The following is a 17,462-nucleotide window of genomic DNA, read 5'->3' on the forward strand; positions in this document are numbered from 1 at the left end:
GTTACAAACAAACATACATACATACACACAGACGTTTGGCTTTTATATATATAGAAGACAAATGTTTGTTTGTAACGCTAAAACTTGAGATGAAAGATTCCTCTCCCCTAAGAATAAAACATATGTTCAATATCTGCTTTTGTTTTTTCATTGTTTATACGGTCCCGAGCAACGCCGGGTAGCCCTGCTAGTTTATAGATAAAAAGGAATTTTTACAGGGGAATATTTCACATTACACCGGTGTAACCTTGGTTGATATTGTATACAAACGCAGATGGAATTTGATGGATATCATTATTTTATTTTATTTATTTTTTGCCAATTATTTCTCTTAGTTCCTCGTAATATATAATAATAAATAGAGGAATGATTCTATAATAATACATATACAATCTACATAAATTAAAATATCATGTTTAAGCGTATTGTATGACCCGGCAACACCGGATGGTCAGCTAGTTTTACGCTAAGTTAATTTATTTTTACCATAAATTCACTATGTCTACCTGTCTCCATATTTTCAAACTCTATCTCTTCTGAAACTAGAAGTCGCAGAGCAGTGCTAGGGGCCTCAAATGATTGGATTTTTTATGGACCATTTTTTTATGAGTCTTTAGCCAGTTAAAATAGTTTTTAGGGGGTCAAAAAGGGTCAAAATTGAAAAAAAAAATCGTTATACATTTTATGCATTCATCTTAGTTTATTTTTAATTTTTAATCAGTTCATATGCGTGTGACTTTGGTACAGTGGTAACGTCACCAGCTTTGAATGCTATGGTTTTGGTTTCAGTTTCGATTCTAGCTGATGGCAATTAAATACTTTTTTAAAAATTTTTTTATTACTTTTGAAAGCTCTGTACTAAGGCTAGAGATAAAATAGCTTAGGCAGGATAAATTTTCCGAAATTAACACAAACGTGGATTTATTTTTTCTACCGTAGAAGTCAGAAGAACTTTATTCAAGTAATATACTTAATATCTACAATTACCATATGCTCGCTTGTATTAAGAAAGAGGCCTCGCTGATATCTCTACCAAACCACTGGATATAGCTTATAATTAACTGTTACTATAATTGTACCTATTTACTATGCCTCCCCACGGGACAGAGTTAGACACCAGGGTCGTTTTTTAACGTGGAGAAAAGGTACAAAAATAAAAATTGTCTCAGTCGTGAAGGACTTCTCCTCCACCGAAAGAGAACAAGAAAATGAAGTGCAGCATCTGAAGAACAGATGGTATTTATTTGCTCCCCCACCAAGCAAATTAGGCACAAGGCCGATTTTTAATGTGAGGAGTGAAGGGAGGGGGAAGGGAAAAAGGGGACCAGCTCCCGAGAGGTGGGAAATGGGAGCTGGTTAAAGGTCAGGCATGTGGGGTTGCCCCCACATCTGGTCTTTGCTAGTCATAGCTAATCACAGCTAGTAATAGCTTGCAGCATCTGAAGAACAGATACTACACTTTGATCTTGGCCTGAAAGCCAAGAAACTGTTACTATAATTGTAACTGAAATCTATAGTGATCTTAGCTGCGTCACTAGGACTTTTTTCTGAATAGATTCCGACTCCCTGGAAAACCTCATCAGTATGCCCTGTATTTAAGAATTCAGGTGATAAGTCATCTCCCTCTCAGTACAGACCAATAAGTCTCCTGTGTATCATGAGTAAGTTGCTGGAATCCATATTAAATAGAGAAATAGTAAACCACCTCAGCAGAAACAATCTTCTTAGTGACACACAATATGGTTTCCATTCTGCAAGATCTACCGCAGATGTGCTAACGGTTATATCTCACAGGATTAGTGAATCTCTTGACAAAGGCTTCCTTTCTAGGGAAATTGCGCTTGACATATCGAAGGCCTTCGACAAGGTATGGCATAAAGGCCTACTTCACAAGATCTCCAGCTACGGTATAACTGGAAATATTCTCTCTATCATTAAATCATTTCTCTCTGATAGGCTCATAAGAGTAGTGGTTGATGGACAAAAATCAGAGGCCTGCAGTATTAATGCTGGAGTCCCTCAAGGGTCAATCCTGGGCCCAACTCTCTTCCTGATCTACATCAATGACCTCCCTAAACTCATACTTAAATCATTCGTTGACATCTATGCTGATGACACGACCATCTACGGCAACACATCAAAGGTTGTAAATGACGAAGTTCTCTCTGATCTTGAGCGCGTGGTTCAGCGGGGGAAGACGTGGCTGGTTACCTTTAATGCATCTAAAACCAAACTCCTATCTTTACATCATCAACGCTCTGATCCCCATCTGGCATCAATTGAAATGGATGGCTCTCGTCTAGAAGAAGCCCCGTGTTTTGACAAGCTTCTGGGTTTGTCCTTTACTCCTGATCTGAAATGGAACACGTACATCAAGTCTGTTGCCAAGGTCGCTGGAAAGATGGTGGGGATCCTTCTACCACTCCAGAAGATATCTCACTACTGATGCAATTCTCTATCTATATAAAAGCCAAGTACGTCCAAGGATGGAATACTGCTGCCATATCTGGGCAGGAGCTGCTAAAAACAGCCTATCCTGCCTTGACAGAGTACAAAATAGACTTTGTGGCTTAGTGGGGGATGCCCTCTTCTCTACCCTGCAACCTCTCTCCCACAGAAGAGACGTTGCGAGCCTATCCTTGTTTTATCGTTATTTCCATGGCAGGTGCTCGTCTGAACTCCAATCTCTGCTCCCCCCCTCTCCAATCTTTCACAAAAAACACCCGTCTAGCTGAATCCACCGTGAAAAATTGAAAAATTTCCCCCACTCTTTATCTGTGCCTAAATCAAAACGTGGATCCCATGAATAGATTGAATAGCAATTGTTTGATATAAGGAAAATATTTCCCCATTGATCAAATCTGATTGCTTTCAGACATTTCCGCCGATAGACGGAAAATACTGCCGGAATTAGTGTCGCTTTTATTAAAGGAAAAAGACTAATACACATGCGGCGAGCGATAAATGTTGAATATTTATCTTCCCGAAGTCGAGCAAATTAAATAGACAGGCGAGCTCCGTTGTTAACTCGGAGATATTATGATTTCTTTGTGATATAAAAAGTTTTAAGAAGTTGTGAGCTGACCGACTGTTTCTCTGAAAAAAGCTTTTCTTGGACATACACAAAAAGCGAACATGCATACACACATTTTCGCTTTTATATACATAGACTAGCGAGGGGTACCCGGCGTTGCCCGGGTGTTTTTCGGGGTATGTGAAAAAAACCCGAAAATGGAAAAAAAACGGGTGCCCGTGAGAAAAAACCGAAGCCTTCACGACGCGCAGTTGGAAAATAGTAAAGTGTTAAAAAAAAAACAGGTGTGCGTTTTTGATTGACGTGACGGCGATAGGTATTCAGCAGTTAGCATTTTGTGCGGGACAGTTTTGAATGAGGTGAATAAATCGGTTTGTTTGTTTTTAAAAACCCGCTCCCTGTTTATTAGGAGCGAAATGAAAGCTACAGTCTGATATGACGAAGTCGACATTGAACAAACGTTACTTAGCTCTCTTGAGACAACTGGCTTTCGGCCTGTGATTAGAGTCAAATTTCGCTTTTTTTTATACCGAAAACCGAATGTAACGCGTGCCGATGCGGGAAATGTTGAATAATTAACGTTTGAAAGTCAATGAAATTAAATAGACAGGGGAGCTCCGTTGGTAACTCTGAGATATTACAATTTATAGATGATATAAAAATGTTTTAAGAAGTTGTGAAGCAAGCAAGCGCTTCTCTGAAAGAAGCCTTTTATGGACATCGAGGAAAAGCATACATACATACATACATTTTCGTTTTTTTATATATAGATAATTCACACTGTGAATTCATTTGCTGCTGCTACTGCTGCTATCATAAACAGCATCGTAAATTTTTTATTTCGGCCACTTTCATCTTACAACAGAATTCGCACTGTGAATTCATTTTCTTTGCTCCTGCGTGATATTTGACCTAGAAAACCACCTTCATTTTTAAATCCTTATTTTCGGCTCTTTTTTAAAGTCCCTGGCTTCGTGGCGTAATGCTATGTCGTCAGACTATTAACTTCAAGGATTCAGGTTCAATCCTATCTAAACAAAACTTTTTTTGCTGTTTTTTTTTTCGTTCTTTTTTTTTTTTTTTTTTTGATATTCAAACAGGATTATTTTAGTTTCCATCTCCCCCCCCCCTCTGCCAATTAAAACAGGATTATTTATGCCATTTTTCGCGTTCACTGTTTTTTCAGATTTTTTTAAGAAGTTTTAACGTTTTTGCATCAAATTCATTTTTTTCCCCCGTCACAAACCTTATTCAAAAAAACGAACCTTATTCAAAAAACAATTTTATTTAAAAATAAAACTGATCAAAATACAAAATTCATAATTTTATTTTTTACCTTTTATATTTTTCATTTTTAATTATAAAATTTTTTAATTAAAAGTTTTAAAAATATTTTTTGATTTTTAATTGAAAAAGATTTTTTTCCCAGTTTTAATTAATAAAAGGTTTTCTTTTTTTTTTTTTTTCTTCCACAGAAAATCTTTAATTGGACCAAGATGCAACTGGCAAGTCGTTTTTTGCTGCTGAATCGTTGATGGCGGACTTGAACCAGATGAACTCTAATTTTTCTATTGCACATTGGCGAAAGGATGATTGTAAGGCACATTTGATTTTGTTCTCTTGTGTCCCTTAATCTATTAAAAAAAAAAATTAAAACTGTTTAAGATCACCAATGAGCGTCATTGGCTTTGAGACAGTGATGTTTATAAACTCCGGAATATAACAAATCGATTTAAAAAAAAAAAAAAAAAAAAATCTTACCAATCAAGCCAGAATCCAGTTTTTATAAATTTAGAGTTAATTCCCCTGAATGAATACAAGTTAGATGGATATCATTTAATGATTTCTTCGCGTCATGACTTTTTAAATGAAGTGCAACAAAAAAAGAGAATTAGCTAAAAGATTCTTTCAAGTTTAAGTTGTACATCTCTCTTTATCTATCTATCTATCTATCTATATATATATATATATATATATATATATATATATATATATATATATATATATATATTTAAGATAACTTAAAACAAGAGACATGCAGGAAACAGATGACAAAAAAGGATCTGCGTCTCAAATGCCGCTGGGAAGTTTACCACTGCAACAACCGCAGCCCACACAACCTCCATCACCCCCTCATCATCAACTTCTTCCTCCTCATCATCAGCAGCAACAACAGTTGCAACCGCTACAGTCACAACAGCCACCGCTACAGTCACAACAGCAACCACCCCATCATCATCAACAGCAGCAGCAGTCACCCCATCATCAACAACAACAGCAGCAGCAGCAGTCACCACAACAAGTACAGATACCTACATCACCACCATCTACCTCATTAAAGGGTGACCACATCATCACGTTTCCATGGAGCCGGGACCATTCAACCAACTGCTATCACGGCCTGGACCAAAACGTAAAGCCAGGCGAGTACGTCCTGTTGACCCTCTTCATGGAATTCTGCAGCATCACCGAACGCAAGATCGAGCAGGTCCTTGCGGAACCCCTCAAGAATCATTTTTCCAAATCCCTCCTGAGAAACGAGGACACTCAATTTGACCAGCTTCTTACCTCGCTTGGATGCGTGGCCGAACAGGGACTTCCTTCCCTACTGCACTCGTTTATTAAATGGTACGAGAAGCAGTCGCTGGTAGATGATGGTCATCTGCTTGATCGGTACAGGATCCGAAGCAAGGGGGAGAAAAACTTTCTCTGCGAACGCCGAGAGCTGGCCGTAGACTACGTATATTGCCTTGTACTCCTTGAAATCTTGCCTAAACTCTCCTATCATCCAGGCCACGACGATCTGGTCGCTTGCATCATCAACCAGAGCTTCCGACATTTCAAATATAAAGATGGATTGCAGGCGAACCCCAACTCTGGTAACATCAAGCTGATTTCTAGTCTGTACGCGGAGGTCATCGGGGTTCTTGCTCAGTCTCGCTTCCCACCAATACGCAAAACGTTTCTCAATGAATTACGAGAGCTGAAACTCCGCGACCAGACACCTTTCACGGCACAAAGTGTCATCAGCTTACTTATGGGGCTCAAATTTTTTCGAGTTAAAATGCACCCGATGGAAGATTTTGAGATGTGCGTACAATTCCTTCACGAACTCGGACAATACTTTTTGGAAGTGAAAGACCGTGATATTAAACACGCCTTAGCGATGCTCCTGGTCGAAATCCTTCTTCCAGTGGCAGCTCAGGCTAAGAACGAAGTCAACGTACCCGTCTTGAAGAACTTTGTTGAAATGCTTTACTCGACCACCATCGACATGACAACGAAAAAGAAACACACCTTGCATTTATTTCCGCTAGTTACCTGCCTTCTGTGCGTCAGCCAGAAACAGTTTTTTCTCAGTAACTGGCCCTACTTCCTTACGATGTGTTTATCGCAATTGAAGAACAAGGACAAAGAGGCGAAGATGTCCCGCGTGGCTCTTGAGTCCCTCTACCGTCTCCTTTGGGTCTACATGGTGCGAGTTAAATGCGAAAGTAATACTGCAACCAGGAGTCGCCTGCAGAGCATCGTGAACAGCCTATTCCCCAAGGGATCGAAGATGGTGACGCCACGGGACACGCCTCTGAACATTTTTGTGAAAATCATCCAATTTATTGCCAAGGAGCGGCTCGACTTTGCCATGAAGGAGATTATTTTTGATCTCCTCTGTGTCGGACGCCCATTCAAATTTCTCACCCCTGAGCGCATGAGCATTGGACTCCGAGCATTTCTAGTCATTGCGGATAGCCTACAGCAAAAAGACGGCGATCCACCCATGCCGCAGTCAGTCGCAGCATTACCCTCTGGCAGCACTGTCCGTATAAAGAGAACCTTTTTAAATAAATTACTCAGCGAAGAGACGGCTAAAGATATCGGGCTTGCGTGTTATTATCCGCATATTCTGAAGACATTCGATGCGATCCTACGTGCACTTGATGCTCAAGTTGGCCGTACACTCCTCCACACAAATTCTGAAAACACGGGTAAAGAAGTCGACGAAATTATCACTAGTGACCGCAAACCGAAAATCGATCTGTTCCGTACGTGTATCGCCGCCATTCCTCGGTTGATTCCAGAAAATATGAGCAGCCTCGACCTCGTGGATCTTCTTACCCGTCTAACAGTACACATTGATGACGAACTGAAGGGTCTTGCCTTCCAGGCATTGCAAAATCTGATGCACGAGTCTCTCTTATTCAAGGAGCAAGTAATCCACGGTTTTGTGCAGTTTATTCAACGTGATGTCAGCGACACGACGCCGCAACTTCTTGATGGCGTACTAAGAATGTTGGTGCAATTACTCGTCCAGTGGAAGAGCAATCCCACTACCCCGCAACCACCCCCACAAAACCTTGCCCCAATAGCAGGACAGTCCGCTAATAAAGTAGAAGGTGCAGCTGGCAACACTGTTTCTCGAGACGTTGCTGAACTATCCGTTTTGCACGAAGTTGAAGGTTTAGCCCTTGTGATGCTTTGCAGCATCCGACTTGTAACGCGAAAACTTGCTCTACTCCTCTTAAAAGAAGTCCGTAGTATCTTTTCCAGTTGCCTGCATAACTCTTCGACCACCTGTCCAAACTGCAGCAGTGTCTCGCAGCATAGCTATCATCTTTACAATACACATCTCCAGCAACAACAACCACCATCGCAGAAGAAACAGTCGAATAAAACCTGCCTGATTGATGTCATGGATAAAATGTGTCCCGTTGTTATGTCCAACATGTTGCAGTATCTCCCGGCCGATGAAAAGGCTGCCCTCATTGCTGGCTCAGTCATCGATCTTCAGTGGGTGTTGGACCGGGCGGCGAACGTCTGGGTGATGGCAGGCAGTCAGGAAAACCAGGGGATCCAGCAATTGATGGTCACGTCGACATTCAGCCAGCCAGATCCATGGATCCGGTGCCTTGTTGCACTGGTTGCTTCCGACGAATCCTCTAAACAATGCGTTCATGCCATCAACTCCGCTTGGACAATCATCTACACACGTCTGCAGACGTTGTTTCCTCTCGTGGATCCAACTGCACAGACGAACGAATACAGATCTTCGATATTAAGATCCGGTAGCAAGAAGGTGACCAGTGATTGCGACGTGTACATGCACTTGTGGCACAATTATGTGATCCTTGCCTGTTGCCTGGCGCAGCTAGAAGCTGTGTTACCGCATAGGCGGTGCGCGTCCCCCGAACTGGGAGCCAGCCCAGAGAATTTAGTTACTGCATCCACCTCTGACAAGACAGAGAGCAAACAGAATGCCCAAAGTGGAAATCTCTTTCGCCTGCTTGTGCCGTTGATAAAGTGCGATAATTCTGACCTGCGAGATTGCGTCGTCAATGGGCTTGGTTACAGTAACCCGGCGGTCTTGAAAGATCTCCAAGAGGAATTGATCCCTTACCTCAAGGAGACCAACGACAAGAAAATCGATAATATCAAACAGAGACGGCGCCGTAACAATCTCCGCGCCCAGATGACCCGCCTTTTTAAGCTGATGGCCGAGAATGGCACCTTCGGCCCAAATAACATTGGCGTTATCGATCCGGACAAGAACTGTGTTAACACGTTACTTCTTGATTATATCGACGGAGCCCGCTTGTATCTGAGTGAGAATGAGCGCGATTTTACAAGCTTGCACGAAGTCCGCCTACACTTTAGTAGTTTCCTGCAGCTGCTCATCCACAACACACCCCTCAAGCAAAGGAACACTCTCCTCACAAAGGAAACTCGGCATGGTTTGTTTCATCTTTTGGCCAACTGGAGCGGCAGATTTTATCTGTCCTCCCCTCATGCTGAGCGGAAACTATCGAAAGACGAAGTCAGTACCGTGTTAGAATTAGCAACAATACGCGCAATGTCTGCAGTGTTATGCTGCGGGCCGATCTTTGACCCGATCGGTTTGAATGAAGACGGATATATTTATGCCTGGCTCGACTCGCTTTTGACCTGCCAAGATGCTGACATTAAAGACGCGATTCTGAGCCTGGCCGAAGAGACTGTTATCCTGCTGCTGGATTTTAACCCTGATGTCCAGAGTATGCTGGACTGGGTTATTGACCATTGTTACACTGCTCCCATAGAGGTGGCTGACCGATGCCTCAACTCCCTCACTGCTGTCTTTGAAACGAAAGAATACTCGTGCGATTTGATTGCCATGTTGAACTTAGTCGTCTTAAACGTCGGGAGCTCTCGTATTCGCACGAATGAGAAAGCCCTACAACTGCTTAGATTACTCGACACATATTTCTTCCAGGATAAACCCGTGTTTGAAGAATCCACGCCAGACACGATTCAACCACCGACCACCTTAAACGATATCCTGCTGTCCGTTTCCTACGCTCAGTCTCAAGCCATCCTCTCGGACCAATTAGTCAAGCTTCACCCCGACCTAACAATGCCGATGTTCTCTGAAATCACCCACCGTTTCCAAACTGCTCGACCCGCCCTGAGACAGGTTCTGCTTAAATGTCTCCTCCCCTGGTTGCACAATATCGAACTGGTCGATCCATCTATTCCCGCTGCGAACGCCATGTCAACTTTCCTAACCAGCATCCAGGACAGTCAGGTGGAAAAAGGTCCAAGGTCTTACCTGGAAGGAGAAGGCTGGGGTTCTGCGCAGGCGACAGAAATGGTGCTAAACAATTTGCTATATATCACTGTCAAGTTTGGCGACTGCCACCCGTCCGAAATCGAAATTTTATGGGCAGCATTGGTCAACTGCTGGGCCAATAACCTCAGAGTCGTTGTTCGCTATTTGGTTATCGTCACTAATATGTCTCCGACTGTGCTCCTCCCTTATGCTAAAAGGGTCATCAGCTACCTCGGACGAGCCAAGCCTGAAAAACTCGTCGACGAATTGATGGCGGAGTTGCAAACTGTCGAAACCCTAAACCAAACCATCGAGCGAACGCAAACTCCGCCATTTTATCGGCTATCATCGCTGAAGAAGACCACCATGAATTTGAATACGACGGATGATGAAAAGCTCGGGAGTAGTCAGGCTGCTGATGACCTACTCGAGAAAGGAGTCCTTCACACGAAGCGACACAGCACGTGTGACGAGATCACAGCTGAAGGCACACCATGCACCGATTCCACGACTTTCCTTTACAGTATTTCCAGTGTCTCAAGTTCCTCGTCTGCAAGCAGCACCCATGACCAGACAGAAGAAGTCTGTGCTAGTCCCTCAAACTCGCCTATACCATATCCCCTCCCGATGCCAGCTTACGGAGGGTATTTCGCACCGATGTCTGAACTTCTTCCCGACACCTTTGCCCCCACGGTTGGATTGCACCGTAGCTACCTGGGGGTGATGTTTCTATCGGACCTCGTTCTGGACGGCTTGGATATTGACTGGACACCTCATCTACCCCTCATCCTCCACATCGTTTTCCTCGGGCTCGACCACATGCGGTCTCTTGTCTACGAGCACTGCAAGAAGCTCTTCCTCAATCTGCTCCTCCTCGGCGCTGCTGCACCCGAACACCAGTCCGTAGCCCGGATCCTGATCTCACGGATGCCGCAGCTGAACCTCCTGAGCGACACGCGGGGTGTGTTCACTGCCGATAGACCACCGCACGAAGCGGATACAACTTTTATGGGCACTATGAAAGAGCCAGGTCTAACCTCCGCCTCTGATGCACGGAACACAAAGGATTCTACTCAGTTCGAAACTGTTGAAACTGCCGTAGAGAACCTGCTGAACTTTTTGGTAAGGAACTCTGGCAAACCTCTGTGGAACTACGAAGACATAACACCAAAAACGTTAGCCACGGCCAGTTCGTCGGCATTGGCATATTTCTTGAAATTAGTTGTGAGAGTATTTGAAGAATTAGTACCAGTCGCTCTTGTAGAACAGCGTTGGTCACAGATAGCTCTGCAGATGGCGCTATCGTGTTCGTCCCGGCATTATGCAGGACGATCTTTCCAAGTCCTTCGTGCCCTGCAGGTGCGACCCTCCACGCAGATGCTTTCTGACATTTTGTCAAGGCTTGTTGAAACTGTGGCCGAACAAGGCGACGACATGCAGGGTTATGTGACGGAGATCATGCTCACGTTGATCGCATCTGTTGACAACCTCGATTTGGAGCTCCGCCCGACAGATATGATGCGCGAGCTCTTCTTATCAACCCCTAATCTGGCGAAAGAATGCCTTGGTGATCCATTGAAAGGATCTGTTGCTTCGAACGCAGCCCCGGCCCATACGCGAAGCACAAGCTACACTGTGTCGGTGTTAACCTCTCGTACATCTTGTATCGCTGCCGGTGGATCACGTATCCGTTCACCTTTGGACTTGCACCGGTCAAATCTCGCGAAATCTCATAGTGCTCAATCCCTGAAGAGCTTCGACGAAGCAACTGCCGAAGACAAACTGACCATCGTCACTCAGATGTTCTGGATGGCCATCTCTATGCTGGAGTCGGACTACGATTACGAGTTCATTCTCGCTATCAAACTCTTGGACAAGATCCTCAAACATCTTCAGCCGGAGAGGCCCGAATGTCGTGAAAAATTAGACAAAATCCTCCAGCAGATCAAATGGCACAATTTCCCCGGAGTGCAGATTCTGCTGCTAAAGGGCTGCACATCCCACAGCCTTGCGGAGCCCACTTGGTTACTCTTGTCTCAGCTTACGCTCTGCATCAATGCTCCTATCATGGACCCGACAGGAGCTCTCGGCTTTCCTATCAACGTTGTCGCATTGTTACCCTATCTTGTTCACCACTATGAAAATCCGAGCCCAGAGTGCCGTGAAGCGGCTGACCGCATCAGCCAGATGTGTGGGCAGCAGTCCGAAAAACTTCACAATCTGGCCACTGTGATAACTCTTTATAGCCGAGGCACGTTCAATAAAGACAGTTCCCAGTGGACGAAATGCGTTGTAAAATACCTGCTGGACGTGTACGCCTGCACGAGTCTAAGCATGATTACATTTTTGGTCGAGGTCCTTGAGAGGGGACCGACCAATTACCAACCAGACATCTTACAGATTCTCCACTGCATTGTCCATTATGTTGACTTCAACACCACTTGCAAGAAAGTACTAAATCAGCAACTCTTCTGCCCCGTCGCCCGACACACGAAAGGCGTCCACTGGAAGGAGGCCCTAAAAATCCTCAAATTGGCTGTAACCCGTTCGTCCACCTTAGCTGCAGCTTTCCCTAGTTCTGATGCTGGTGGGATGCCCGGAAATCGCTCGTCATTTGTCGCTGATGTCGGAATCTTCCGCAAGAAAGAGCTTCCGGGGTTAACCCTTGAATTCACAGTGGATTTGTCCAATCGGGCCCTTATTGGACACAAATATCTTGGCATCGACCTTTATCCCAAAGAGGAGAGTCGGAATGTTAGTCTAATTTCGATTTCGCGGAAACACTCGGCCAATCAAGATTGGGAGTCGTCGTGGAAGAAGCCGCAATTGTCCCAAACTCGTATCCGTGAGAGGCTGATAAGTCTGTTGACTTATTTTGGTCAACGCATTGGTCTACCAAAGAGCCCCTCCGTCATTTTCAGCCAGTCTAGTGACCAGCAGCATAGCGTCACCTCTAGTGGTGAGGAGACCTCTATTCCCGAAACGCCGTCCAATGATGCTCTGCTCAGCGACACCAATAGTAGCGATCTCATAATGACGTTCAAACGATTTGACTTTCTGGATAACGAGTTGGAAAAGGACGAACAGAACGACGATTATTTCTCTTTGGGTGATCGCTGTCAGGCGTTCAATCTACACACTTCGGATTCCTCCAACAAAGCGGCCTTTGGAAGCTCTTCCGAGCTCAAACTCCAAGATAGCATTGAAGACTTGAAAGAAATTACTTCTACGGACAGTAGCTGTCTTCTTGAGGTTTCAACGTCGGATGAGGAATCTCAAACTCCAGGTGCTGACGATGACGGGATGCCTAGAGATCTTCCTTCAAGCAGTTCGAGCACAATGGTTCCAAATGATATCTGTCTAGAAAGAGACACCTCGAGTCCTGTCCTGGTTGTCGGCCCGTCGAGTTCCAACGAGATCGATTTAATGGTCCTCAGTTCTAGTACTTCTCAGGCGCTTAGCGTCGCTCGTTTAGGTGCTACTTATTTTACCATTCCACCTGACGAAGCGTGGCAGACACATCTACACCACGTACTGACCAATTCCAACGTTTCTTTGACCACAGTGACCTGCCTCATCTTTCCGAGGCTCTACAACGAACAACGCAGATTTGTAGCTCATCTAACTCGTGAGGCGTGCACATATATCGGAGAGGGCGAGAACTTAGATAAACTGACCAATAAGTTTCTGCACATTCTGGACACGCTCTTCGCACAGATGGAGTGCCCTTACATCTTTGCCAAGCCGGACACTCTCATCGACAACGGTATTATTGATCGTCACAAGTTCTGCGTACTGGAGATACAAGAATGTTTAGACATGCTGAGCATGCGTTTAAACCAAGCCGAACAATGTTTGGACATGACAAAATCTCTTTCTGCTCTCGGACCGCTGAACGAAGTCTCCGGTGCCACTGCGATGATGGGTGATAATGCTCTTGATGATCAGAAAGGGGAAATGTGTCGGCAACTGTACAAACTTCTTTTCCAGCTTGTCCTACTTTTCGAGAGTTTCACAAAAGTTGTCGATATCTTCCAGAATCTGAATCTCAGAGGTCAAGCGCTGGACATGTCCGGCCAGCTGGTGGTCATGAGGCAAGAACTGACCAGCAGCCTGTCGGAACTCCGGACTGGTGACGTATCTCCATTATACTTTGACACGCAGGTCGACTCCAAGCAAGACGCCATGGCGTTCCTTCTGGAATACTTGCAAGGCAAACAGCATGTCAGTACATTGCAACTTCTCCGTCACTTTCGCTACCAGTGGCCAGATGACGTTTTTGGCTCATCTGAAGAGGATGACGTGTTGGCTCTCATGAATATTTACTGCAGCTGCGTCTCTCAGACCACGGGCATCTTTGTCCTTGTGCGGCCTGACTTGGATTTCGGACAAGTTTACAGCTTGCTAATGGATGTGAACAGACTTTTATCGTCACAATGGCCGCATCTTGTCTGTCATATTCACCGGAGCGAAGTCAACATAAAACCGTCGGATTCCAGCACCTTCTGAAGACCTTTTTTTGTTTTCAAATTTTTTCGGTTTTTTTTTTTTTTTTTTTTGATTTTCTTTTTTTTTTTTAATGTTTATTATTTTAAATGTAAATACACTTTTCTTAGAAGCTGCAATTTTTTTTTTTTTTTTTTTATTGACACTTTTTAAAAATTTTATTTATGTCTAGTTCCTACCTCTTCTCCTTACATAACTTTCCACACTTGCTGATGTATTTGTGTATATAAACACTTGTAAAAACTGAAAACCTCACGACATCATTTCAATTTTTTTTTCTTTTCACATTTGCATACATTTTTTTTCGACGTTTACAGTATGAAATGGAAATTATTTTTATCACAAATTTTTTTAGTGCCCAATTGTTTCTTTTTGTCCAAATTTTTTGTTTCTTTTTGTCCAAATTTTTTGTTTCTTTTTGTCCAAATTTTTTGTTTCTTTTTGTCCAAATTTTTTGTTTCTTTTTGTCCAATTTTTTTTTGTTTCTTTTTGTCCAATTTTTTTTGTTTCTTTTTGTCCAATTTTTTTGTTTCTTTTTGTCCAATTTTTTTTGTTTCTTTTTGTCCAATTTTTTTTTTGTTTCTTTTTGTCCAATTTTTTTTTGTTTTTATTTGTCCAATTTTTTTTTGTTTCTTTTGTCCAATTTTTTTTGTTTTTTTTTTGTCCAAATTTTTTGTTTCTTTTCGTTTTGTTCATTTTTTTTTTTTGCCTATTTTCGTTTATTTATTTATTTATTTTGTTTTTAATTTTCTTTATATTGAGTAAAATGCTTAAATAATGGTTTTCATACTATGAGGTTTTCTTTAAAAAAAAAAATCCTCATAACAGTATTATTTTATTTTGTATTCTTGGGTTTTAACTGGTCATATATTTACCCTGCCTTATATTCTGACTATTTTTTTCCAATAATTCAAACCGTTTTGTACTAAGTTTCAGATAGACTTTTTGGCTGAAAGAAAAAAAGAAATAAATAAAATACACGCGTGTGTGTGTGTGTGTGTACCAAATATACCATTGTTGAAAGAATTTTGACCAAATTATTTTCTGCTTCTTCTAACTCCTATTTATTTCTCCCTGTTCTTAAATATTCAATAAAAGTTTTTTGTTTTTTTTTTAAGTCTAGAATATAAGGCCAGGTAAAAAAAAAAAAAACAAGTATATATATATTTTAAATATTATATGAATCAATACACATGTACAAATAAATATATAAGTATAAACTATATGTACCCATACCTTTTTATGCATTCTTTTATTTTGTATTTTAATTTGTTTGTACGAGTATTGGAAGCCATTTTTATATCACTTATGTTGAAGATTTTATTATCTGAGTAAATACCATCGAAGCACAGGGGTGTTTATGTGGTTGCAAGAATTATGGGCTGATGGAGCACATTCCGGGAACTTCTACAATTAATGTAACGCTCGTAATGGGACAATTCAAATATTTTTCCTGATCCCGATACAAATACCGATTCCGATTCTGTATAAATCTCTAAATATTTAACTATAAAATTATTTTTGCCCAAATACTGTGAAAACGTGTTAATTGTGCATATATTTTTCTAGACGTAAAAATAAAAACATTCTTGTGGGAAGTGATCTGTAGCTTTTTTTTTAGATTTATTTTTTATTTATGTATTTTTGAATTTGGAATTATTTTGGAGTTGAGTAAATTGTATAATTTTTTTTTTATTATTATTTGGACTATTATCTTTCGTCCAATTATTCCTCTGACTTTCATCAGGTTAACCGCGACGGCATAGGAATGTTAAATCCTCCAATTACATCCACAGCAATTGCTGTCTTCAATAGCTGTTGTCATCTCACCATGGTTTGGTCAACTAATCCTCTGACAGGGCTTTGGGTGGAACCGAAACCGTGGTGCAGGGGATAGAAATGCAATATCTACGATTCCAGGTGAGCATTGAGGTAACGGTTTCGATCCCACCCAAAGCCGATCAGAGGATTAGTTTACAAAACCGTGGTGAGATGACTTCTATCGATCCAGTAGATATCGGCCTTGATAAGTGGTGACACCTAAGTAAAAAAAAAAAAAAAAAAAAAAAATGACAACAACTATTGAAGACAGCAATTGGTGTGGGTGTAGTTGGAGGATTTGACATTCCTATCCCGCCGCGGTTAACCTGACGAAGGCCAGAAGAATAATTATACGAAACGTCGTGAAAATCAACGACTAGAAGACAAGAATAAAAGTTCGAATAATTAAATTAAAAAAATATATACAATTCACTCATCTCCAAAATAATTCCAATCTAATTCAATAATAAAAAATCTTGTTTTGAAAAGTTTTTCAAATTTTCAAAAGACCTTATAAGGTGCTATCGTGAATATCGGCAGGACCGATACAAAGGAATTTATCTTATTATTTGTAGACCTGACAAAGGTACTGGTGTGGTTATCTTGGACCAAGCGGACTCTGTCCAGAAAATGTCAATTATTTTAAATGATCTTGATAAATTTCTTTGTTGGTTCTGCCGTATTCACGATAGCACTTATAAAAATGAAATCAAAATCCAGAAACGCATTTTATACCTCTACAAAAAAGGTTATTTTACAAAAGATATATATGAAAAAATAAGGCCTTCTGGCTCTCTGAGACATTCCTATCCCGCCACAGTTAACCTGACGAAGGCCAGAGGAATAATTGGACGAAACGTTGTGAAAACAATAACTAGAAGATGAGAATAATAGTCCAAATAATTTAAAAAAAGAAAAAAAAAACGTTTTTAGAAAGAAGGGATTTGGCTGACTCGTGTTGAAGAGAAGGCATTGCTCCTAGATGAACCCTAATTATAACAACCTGCGTCAGAAAGCCGTTGAGAATCCAAAGGACTGAGCTTTCCTTGTATGAAGTTTACCATAAAAATCTTTTAAATAATTTTTGTTTTTAAGAAATGATCTCCAGTTATTTTTGAATTGTTGACTTGAAACGGTTTATTACAGAACCGACGCCTCAACCAGCCAAGTTGCAACTGAAAAGAGCAGCATATCACCTATGAAGGATAAAACTCAACCGCAGTATCTGACGACGAGCAGCCAACTGAAGATAGGTGTTGCCACATAGACTTAGGGTCGTGCACGTTTTGTGTGCCCAGAGCATCAGAGCAGTATTTTCCAGTGACCAGTGAGAGTCTGGTCACCCTTGAAGGGTCCACCACTAGACAGAGTTAAGAGTCTAGCCCTGCTGGATTGCATCTATGGTCATGTGAGCCGAGATCGACAAACATGGCTAGGGGTATATCACAAATATGGTCTCGTGGACTAGGCTTGCAACAGATGCAGCCCAGAGGATGTAGGGTTACATACTATGCAATTTCA

General features: G+C 41.9%; 1 protein-coding gene, 1 long non-coding RNA gene and 1 pseudogene across 2 annotated transcripts in view; 2 read left to right on the forward strand and 1 right to left on the reverse strand.

The window, feature by feature from the left end:
* The window catches only part of LOC145269122 (uncharacterized), a 29,115-nt gene extending 24,425 nt beyond the window's left edge, over window positions 1-4,690 (forward strand). The window contains exon 2 of the long non-coding RNA XR_013864960.1: window positions 4,510-4,690. This is a non-coding gene — a long non-coding RNA (uncharacterized LOC145269122). The remainder of the gene's footprint in view (window positions 1-4,509) is intronic.
* On the reverse strand, window positions 1,318-1,490 carry LOC145269969 (U2 spliceosomal RNA; annotated as a pseudogene).
* A 286-nt stretch (window positions 4,691-4,976) lies between the features above and the next one.
* Window positions 4,977-14,263, forward strand: LOC145269121 (protein furry-like). Its single transcript, XM_080124719.1, has one exon. The coding sequence runs from the start codon at window positions 5,070-5,072 to the stop codon at window positions 14,121-14,123; it is 9,054 nt and encodes a 3,017-aa protein (XP_079980845.1). The 5' UTR covers window positions 4,977-5,069; the 3' UTR covers window positions 14,124-14,263.
* Window positions 14,264-17,462: the final 3,199 nt, after the last annotated feature.

The sequence above is a fragment of the Euprymna scolopes genome, chromosome 45 (genome assembly GCF_053919585.1).
Source record: "Euprymna scolopes isolate OS-2025 chromosome 45, ASM5391958v1, whole genome shotgun sequence".
NCBI classification, from domain to species: Eukaryota; Metazoa; Mollusca; class Cephalopoda; order Sepiida; family Sepiolidae; genus Euprymna; species Euprymna scolopes.